At 42.6% G+C, this 9,539-nt stretch overlaps 1 protein-coding gene across 3 annotated transcripts; it reads left to right on the top strand.

The window, feature by feature from the left end:
* The first annotated feature begins 6,242 nt into the window (after positions 1–6,242).
* LOC104436495 (RING-H2 finger protein ATL33-like) lies at positions 6,243–8,109 on the top strand. Of its 3 annotated transcripts, none has more exons than XR_001987042.2 (3): positions 6,243–6,888; positions 7,001–7,202; positions 7,407–8,109. XR_001987042.2 is itself a non-coding variant. In XM_010049284.3 (2 exons), the coding sequence occupies exons 1-2, from the start codon at positions 6,346–6,348 to the stop codon at positions 7,010–7,012; spliced, it is 555 nt and encodes a 184-aa protein (XP_010047586.2). In that variant the 5' UTR covers positions 6,243–6,345; the 3' UTR covers positions 7,013–8,109. The 3 variants fall into 3 exon arrangements, 1 of the variants encoding a protein (XP_010047586.2); XR_001987041.2 differs by having other exon boundaries at positions 7,280–8,109; XM_010049284.3 differs by having other exon boundaries at positions 7,001–8,109.
* The last annotated feature ends 1,430 nt before the right edge of the window (positions 8,110–9,539 follow it).

Here is a 9,539-nt window from a genome sequence, read left to right as displayed (position 1 = left end):
ATCCTGCTGCAATCCTGCCTGCATGATCTCTAAAGCTTTCCTCGCTTCTAGCGTCCTGGCGGAGATATCAAAGAACGACTCTTTATTCAACTGCTTGAGCCTTGAACCTAGCCACAAGCCTATACATATGAACTCCACACTCGGATCTTCCCAGATTTGATGACAATTGAATTAAACTCCGGTGCTTCATCCAAAAGTCAAAAAACTTGAAAGGCTTCATCGGAGGAATCAGGCTAAGCACCTTGACCACCATAGGCATGTGATCCAAGATACCCAGCACTAGGAAGGACGCTTCCGAGTAGGAGAATTCAAGGCTCCACTTAAGGTTCACCAATACCCTGTCAATCTTTTTGGCCTTTCTGGTAGCCCCCAAGGAAGTAGTCCAAGTATATCTAAAGCATTGACCAAATTTATCAAACCTCAAGTCTTCCAGTTCAACCCGCTCCAAGCACTGACCAAATTTATCAAAACAAGGGATCCAAGCATCAGAGCAACCAACTTGGTTAGAAGGGTGTTTAATAGCATCGAAGTCCCCCAAACTAGTCAGGTTGAGTTCTGCAAATCAATGCTTCTAATCATTAGGTCCTCCCACAAAGGTCTCCAAAGCGACAATGAGTGATCACCATAGACAGAAGACACACAACAAACCACCCCGAAGTCCAACCACATGAGGTTCCCATGAACCACCTTCTTAAAAAATTGCAAAAGCTTCGAACTTAACCCGTGAGGGATTCCAACCAACCAAGATCCTGCTCCTAGGGGAGAGCTCATAGTTTGCAAGCCAACACCACTCTCTAATCAATCCCCTAGAAATGGAATTGAAGAGATTCTGTGGCACCTTCATTTCCAGCAACCTATATACATATTTACAAAAAGGGAGGGGAGCCAAGAGTTACCTCCTTGTTGGAAGCTTGCGCCTGCTAGGAGGGTCTGGACAGAGAGCCAAGAGCTTGTCCTAGATGGTTTCGATGCTCCTTCTAGGAGGTGGAGCCTTCGGGGACAGGCATGGAGACAAGAGGTCATCATCTGAACTGCCTAACCGGTCGGCGGAAGCAACCGAATCATGACGCAGGCTAAGCAGCTTAGCCATCGAGGCTTTAGCAAGGCTGATGTGGTCCTCCTCTCCAATAGGAACAGGGGCATCCGTCTTAGTAAGGATCTGCAGGCCTCTAACGGCCCTGCCAATTGAGGTCGAGGGTAGAGACTTTGCAACTGCAGCAGCATTTTGCTTAGTCGACTACTCATCAACACCTAAGCTAACCAAAAGGGTTGGAGCAGGTTCCCTAGGAGCAGGGGACTTCTTTTTCTTTCCCCTAACCCGTTGCCACTCCAATTCATGCTCCCGAGAGCCCTCCACCATCATCGGAAAAGGACCAGGGTGACGGCTCGCTACGGGAGGGGTGGGGCTAGTCCAAGCCTACTGCAAGCCCACCTCTAGTCTAGGGACGACTGGAGAGTCCACACAGTTGTGTCCAAAGGTGCCACACTTCAAGCATTTAGCTGGTTTCCACTCATATTCAATGGCAATTAATCGAGATATTCCATTCAACTTCACATTAGCCGAAGAGACCCTCAGCTGGTTAACTTGAAGCTCAACGCAAACCCTTGCAAAAGAGATCATTCGCATTTGCTCCGTGTGTTGATCCACATAAAGAAGCTTACCAATGGTGCTCGCTATGGCACTAATCATTGGTGCTTACCACAAGTCGAGAGGGAGATTCTTCAAACGGATCCAAACCGACACCGACGTTTGTTTTTCCCTCTTCAACTCTAGAAGATGTTTCCATTGCTGCAATGGTTATAGGTCCATCCTCCAATATCTTCCTCTAGAAAGCAGGTTCGGGGATGTGGAAGAAGAAAAACCCCTAATAGTCCATGAAAACCTTAAGAAGCTTCGGGCCCCAATTGTGTTTAAGATAATCCTCAGTGAGCTGGAAAGGCAACCTCCTTCCCACATAATATATCTAACAAGGCATTCATGCCACTTGGGATCCACCACATCGAGCACCTGCTCGGATAGATTAACAGCCGGGACATTGTCCTCAAATGAAGGTGGAACGTAGGTCAGATCGTACCCCTTAGACACTAGCCAAGCAACGTTCGCCCACGACAGGGGAGGACGGGCTTGGAGTTTCCCGATTGCTTCTGTGAGGCTTGAGGCTGTTTGGACACCGACCTCATATGACTACGTCCTCTCGAGCGTCCTCCCCAGGTCGAGGCCTTGGGGCGATCCCAGTTTAGCGTCGCCTCTACTGCAGCGGCCTTTTCCTTGAGTAGGGACAAATGGGCCACCAAGTTTCGAGAAGAAGGGCTGAGTCCCTTCTCAGTGCCCAGTCCCATTTGGGCCACATTGCTCCTTTCACCCACCACAACAGATGAATCAGCCATAAATACAGCAGCAAACAGCACTAAAACCCCCTGAACAGCCCTCTACAGTATAGGTAAAGCAGAGAGGGGGTCCATACCATGGCAAGGCTGAAATAGGAAGCAGAGGGATGCTGAGGAGCCCAGTTTCTTTCACAAAGATCCGCCAATTAGCTTCGACGGCCCCCACATTGGAGGCACGAGCAGGTCATAGTAGTACTAAATCGAGAAATTAGCGTGGCTTCGTTCTCGACAAGGAGGAGGAATCAATGCAAAACACTCGGTGGGGATGGAGAGCCACGTCAGGGGAAGCAACCCTCCAAATCTCACGCTAATCGAAGGTCTAGATCAGCCAGGGGAAGCGAAAGAGCAGGCGGCGTGAACAGTAGCCGGTCGCGCAAGGTAGAGAGGAAAGTGAACGATACCCAAATCGGAGCGGACTCAAACAGGCGCGGCGCCATCGGCAAAGTCGGAAGGCGAAATGCGGAGCTCACATTCAAGCTTCGAGAGAAGTGAATCCCTCCTCCCTCGACATGGACGAGAATCCAAGCTTCACACCAAGTTGCTCGGAGAGCGAGAGCGTGCGAGCTGGGTTTCGCAAGTAATTTGATGTGTTTCAGTGCTATATGTAAATTTGCATGCTAATCTTCAACTTGATGTGTCACAAATGCCAGGAAAACCCTTTGCACGTGGCCAAAGAAAATGCAAGAAGAAAATGAGTCATTGGAGAAAAATCATGATTTATTACAAATGTGTTAAAATTAGTATTAAAAATATTGTTTGCTAGAGACATATGGCCATGCAATGTTTATATGAGGACAAGTGGCACTTAAAATTCTAATATTTAAGTTTTGCAAGGGAAATGTGGCAAGCATAATGTAATCTTCTTGTTCTAGCATTATTAACACAAGTTATTCATTGTATTATCAATTAACTAAAACTTACACAATTAATATCAACTGTTACTACTAAGATCATAATAAATTAATCAATACCACCCTAACATTAATGTACACATAATTCAATTCACACGTCAAACTTGAGACGATTTATGTTTTACGGAAAAATTATCCACCATGTTTTTTGAAACTTACAATTTGATTAAAGTCTCCGTATACTTACCCGAATACTAAGGCAAATAATACTTAGCTCAAAATCTAAATATCCTTATCATAACACAAATTTCCGAATATTACATAAATACAAATACAAAAGTTCCTGATGTCATAGGTAAGCTTCAAGCTTTTAATTGGATGAACTTGAAACCTGTAACATGTAACTTAGAATCTGGAACAAGTTTTAACGTTTTTCTTAATCTATGTCTTCGCGCAATCTTGTAATATTCAATGCCGTTTGATGATGAATGTATAATCTATAAGAACTAATATGAGCTTCCATTTTATAACTAAGATTTTTACTTTATTAACGTTCAAATTTTTCGTGTGTCTAAATATAAGTTATGATTGGTGAATTATAGCAGCAAGTGATGGTTATTAAATATTCTAATTAATTGTAATTGTTCAATTAGTAATAAACATAGCAGTTATTACATGATGTGAATGATGGAAGGTGGTAGACCTTGTAACTAACCATGAAATTTATGATAGGGTAAGTTCTGCATGTTAGGATATGTAAGATAAGTTCTAGGTTTCAAAAAATGATAAACATATTCTAATACGTAGGTTCCACTCTATGTGAAACCTATACAAAATCTACCCATAACCCTTACATAATACATTGGTGTGTAGCTTAGGAATGAGGATTAAAATTTAAGTCGGTGCTTGGTGACTTAGGCTACCGCTTGATGAACATTCAAATGGGAGTTAATAATTACTTAGCATTAATTAATTATCCCCAGATTTACATGGTGGATGGTTAATCAAATCACATGATCATGTCAAATTCCTGAACCAAACTTAAAATTCTTGATTGTCAGTTGACTTGTGTAAGTTTGCTAATGCTTGATTCGAGTGATTACATGATGTGAATGATGAAATCGATTTTGAAGAAAGTTGGGCCGAGAGGTCTTATGGGTGGTCTAAGTCGGTGATTGGACTTACGTTTATTAGCTTAGTTTAGTATCGATTGGGCTAATTTAGTTAATAAACAGGAGTTAATAATCAAATAGTTTAAAATTTGATTAATATAGATTAGCTAAAAAATAAAACCAGTTTAGACTTGAGATCGTTCTCTTAATGAGTGATTGGCTTAGTCTAGATGAGTATCATCATTCTTAATAAAATGAGTGGGACGCCTTAATCTAGGATTATGTTTTGTCCCTAGTTCAAGCTTATGAGTATACATGTCCCAAGGCTTATAACGAGGCAAGGCAATGCAATATTTTCCGTTCGACTCGGTTTTACATCAAGCTTATGGATATCATGTCTGGGAGCTTAGATCAAAGCGATGTAATATTCTTTGTCCAAGGAGTATCATTTCAGCACTTTTACTTCAAGCTTTCAATAATTGGGTGTTTAATTCTTGTTAATTCAATACATTCTTTGTTCTTTTCCTTTCTAGAATGAACAGGACAAGCCTAGGATCATAATAAACCCTTGAAGAACATTACATGAAAACTAGTGACATCGAATGACATTGAGGACTCATAATCGGTAAAAACAAATGCTTGATTGCGTGAACAATCCTACAAAGTTAGAGGTATTGAAAAGGTGCTAAATTGAGGGCCAAAAGGGTTACCTCTAAACTTTCCAATCTTTTCCCCTGGATGGAACTTTTGAGGAGGGTCGCAACACAATGATTACATGATATAGAGAAGCATTATCCTTAATGATAATTTGTATCCTTAATTCAATGGTATTAGGACTTCCGGTGCATGTAGTGATTAATGTTGCTCGAGTGGGTGATCATTGAGTTCATCAACATAAGCACGAATTTTCCAATTTCTACTATGCAACTCAACAGAATGAGGATTGGTAATGGGTCATACGGTTCCTCTACATGATTTAAGATAAACAACATAGAGATAAAACAAAGATTAAGATATGACATGACATGATGATGTGGTCAATCTATCAAATAAATTAGCACATTTTTTTTGTTATTAGACAATTGTCTAGCTATCTAACAAAAACTGTGTTGTTTCATCATTGAAAGGAATTGAAAGGAAATTACAAGCACGGTTATCATTTCATAACATGATCAGTCAAATTTCTAGCATTTCTTTGATTGCTCAACTGAATGTTTTATATAATAAAAATACATTATTTTCAGCATAGGGAGTATCAATTTCGACAAGAAAATAAATTGCCCGATCAAATAAAGAAAAATGCATTCTTTTTCATTTTTTTAATTTCTTGTTTAGTATATCTCCCATATTACCTATAATGTCAATGGCTTATGAAGAAAAAATCACGTTTAACACCATCTTTGGGAGACATAATGTTGCAAAGCATATCAGAATCTATTCGCACATAATGGGTAAGTCTAGCTTTATTTTTTCAAGACTATTGGGTGGCATAATTTAATGCCCTTTTATTTCCTAACATAATGGCCATTGAAATCTGTCACTGTAGCTTGTCGCATCAAATCCATTTATCTCGTGCTGTTTATGAATGCTATGACATCGGAATGTTTTTTTTAGTGGCCATATGGACGAAAATCTAACAAAGATATTTCTAGGTCATTAATACAAAGTTTAGGAAATTGATGAGGCGAAATAATGTTTAGGCCTTACGGGAAAAGGGGTAGGCTTTTCGGTAGAATTATATCTAAGTTTATGCCTGTCTGGCAATCTCTACAAGCTTGCCGCACTACATCCTCACAATGATTACTTCTTTGAAAATTACAGAAACAACCCCCTCACAAAGAAAAAAACAAAACAGCACCATCCCATTCAGTTACCTAAGCTCGAAGCCACCACCAACTGAAGAGAAAAGCTCCCCACCAACGCCATCACCACTCACTCCTGTTTCTTTTATCCGGTTTTTCTTTCGCTTATACTTTCAATCATTATCATTATCAATGGCCAGTGCACCCACCTTTCTCTTCATCCCTCCGTCGCTCCCTCCCTTCCCCCTGGACTCTCCCTCCGAAAATCTCTCTCCTCTTGAGCTGGTCCTCGGTTTCATCGCCATCGTCACCATCCCCGTCCTCATCTACACCGTCATATTCGGGGTCAAATGCCCCTCCCTGCCTCTCCGCCACGGTCGCCAGAGCTCCGGCAGCTACTCTGTCGAAATCTCCCCCATAGATAGCGTGGCTCCTCCGGAAGTCGATCATGAGAAGGAGAGCGACTGCTCGGCGGCGGACGTTGACGCCGTGGGTAGCGAGTGCCCGGTGTGCCTGTCGACGTTGTGTGAAGGAGAGGAGATCAAGCGGCTGAGCGTGTGCAAGCATGCTTTCCACAACGCGTGCATTGACATGTGGCTGGAGTCTCACTCTAACTGCCCGGTTTGCCGTGCGTCGATTGCGGTGAAGAGACCAAATAATCCGGCACAGCCGCCACTACCAACAGCGGCCAGAGAAGTTTTTCTCCGTCAGGACTTTCAACATGCTGCTGATCTGGTCTGAGGATACTTGATTTTCTTTTCTTTTCCCCCTCAACTGAGGTCAATTTTCCAGTTAATAATATTGAGGTTGCTTTTACCCTTTCTTTTTATTTGTTCTACTGGGCAAGAAACTACGCTAGGAACATGCAAATGAAATCGTTCAATCCAAGGATGAGAATGAAGATGAACATGTTTCCTCATCCACCCTTATTCTTAAAGGACAAGTTTTGTAGGCTGTCTGAGGGACAAGTTGGATCCTGTTGCTTTGATGTACTTATGAAGGGAAAGTGGAAAATGATGACTCCATCATGCACGACTGCTTATACTATGGTAGGATTCTCTATCTTTTTAAAGTTCACGCGTGCTGCAGTATATGAACGCAGGGCATCTACCATCACTACGTCCAGGAAATGCAGGTCTCGTTCAAATCATGTTTATTGGCCCATCATTGAGCCAATGTGTTAATGCCTGACAACTGACCCAACTCATTCAGCAATCATTTGCTTTTTTCTGGGCAAAATGGCGGAAGGGTAGCTTGGGCATCCAGGTGGAGAATTCCAAGGAGACAAAAAAGGAGCGAAAGGAAGAAAAGATGCATGCGAGTGATGAGAAATGAAAAGTCAAGCAATGAAATAATTGGGGGATATAAAAGTGGGCCATGTGTCTGTATACAGTGATGATCACCGAAGTCCCATTCCGTTTTCGGTCCCATCTAATAGTGGAAGGTGTGAAATGATGATGATGGTGGTGATAATGACGGTTTAGTGCTGTGAAGCCTTTCGTTTTTCGGTTGAGTGGGAGCCTCTGGCCGTTCACACCCACACCCCCGCCACCCCCCAACTCGCTCGCTCTCTCATTATGCAAATGAATCCCGGAATGAAAGTGAAGAAGCAACTCGGCCGGCAGTCTAGCTTATGCAAGAAAACAATTTCCAGTTATGTGGACATGGTGCAGTCGCAACCTTTGAATTTTGTAGGGCCCGCGTAACTTCCCCCCGTAATGAATGGCTATGATACCATCTGTTGACCTGCTTTTGACTATGCTTTCCTCCTATTACTGTTCTTTCCTAGAGACGTCAGTGGCCCGGCATGTCCCGGGGCACGTGTTTGGGTGGGCCGACCTTGGCTCATGCACCGTACCGGGTGGAATTCTAGGGGGTTCTATTACAAGTTTGGTGCTTTGATAGAGAAAATAAGCCCGAATGAAATGATTTTGAAAATCGATTCAATAGTTAAAACATTTTCTCCTTCTTCCGAATTGCCAAAGCAAGAAGTTTATATAAGAGTTGAAGCGCGAGTATTGGAAATTGTATTAAAAGGAGGAGTGGTTGGTCGGGCTCATTTCATGCTGGTCTTTATTATTGAATCTTTTTTGTCCACATTTGTACACTTTGTTGGGCCCAAAGTGCCAAAAAGTAGCCGCTGTGCTATTGAAGAGTGGCCAAGCGCGGCCCGCTACAGTACCCTGTTGGCCTGCCCTATTTCCTTGGCTATTCTTTCCTTCTCCTAGATTGATCAGCTTGCATGTACAAAGCTTGTTTTTTTTTTTGGTTGAAAAGAGGTATATTATTTATATTATAACTGGACCGGCAGAGCCCACAAATGAGGCATCATTACATAATAAGGCCCAAAGGCCGAGAGGTGGGGAAGCGATCTAGTTGGAGGGGAGAGTATTTTTCCTTTGATGTTGCGCAGCCTAGTCTGCCACAGTGTTGGCAGATTGTGGGCAAAAGGATAGGCCCACTTGAGGCATTTGCTGGAGAAGAAGCTCACATGCCGTCCACGTCGCACGTGATTCCCAGTTAAACTCTTCCGTATACTTTAGCGACTTCACAAGACTTTTGCTGTCAAATTCCACCAAAGCCAAACCCAGCTTCTTCTCTTTTATGTACTTCAGAGCTTTGAGTAGTGCTAGTGTTTCTAGCTGCAAAACTGATGCTGCTTGAATGAGTTTGGTGAAGCAGTCCACAAGGCTACCGGAGGAGTCCCGGACGATGCAAGCGACAGCTCCTTCCGTCAACCCTCGCAAATTGACGCATCGACATTAAGCTTCAGGGATCTCGTTGCCTAAGCTATCTAGGTTGAAGATGTCTCATCATCCTCTTCCTTTTCTACTTGATGATGCATAAAGCCCTATTTTTTGTAGCTATCTTGCTGAAAACAGGCTAGATCTACCACTTTGCAAGCATCCGGTTAGTACCTCGAAAGATGTAGTTGTTGTGCACCTTCCATACTTGCCATATAATGTTTGCGACCAATTCTAGGGATGGGAAGTTCGTGTTTTTCCTTATGAATCATGCCAACCACTTATCAAATTGTGTAACCTTCTATGCATTCATTTGTAGGTTAATTTCCGAGTGGCTCCATATTCGTGCAGTCCAGGGACAGAGGAGAAGAATATGTTCGGTCGTTTCCATCTTATCTCGGCAAAGGTTACATACCGGATCAGGTAAAAATTTTCTTTTCCATAGGTTCTCCCTGGATGGGATGGCGTTTTGACAAACATTCCACATAAAAATCTTCACATTAGGTCGGGTCCACATCTTCCATAGAGCTTTCCATATTTCTTGCGATGTTTGGTAGGAAGAAGAGGGATGTTCCTTCACAATGTTGGCTGTTTCTCTCTATCTCTTAACATTTTATAGCCGTTTTTAACTGAAAAAGACCC

Source organism: Eucalyptus grandis, chromosome 1 (genome assembly GCF_016545825.1).
Source record: "Eucalyptus grandis isolate ANBG69807.140 chromosome 1, ASM1654582v1, whole genome shotgun sequence".
Taxonomy (NCBI): Eukaryota; Viridiplantae; Streptophyta; class Magnoliopsida; order Myrtales; family Myrtaceae; genus Eucalyptus; species Eucalyptus grandis.
Note: the sequence above shows the minus strand (reverse complement) of the source record. Positions and strands in the feature narration are given on the sequence as shown.

Coding starts and splice junctions, on each gene's coding strand:
- LOC104436495 (XM_010049284.3), top strand. CDS start 6,346: ATGGCCAGTGCACCCACCTTTCTCTTCATCCCTCCGTCGCTCCCTCCC.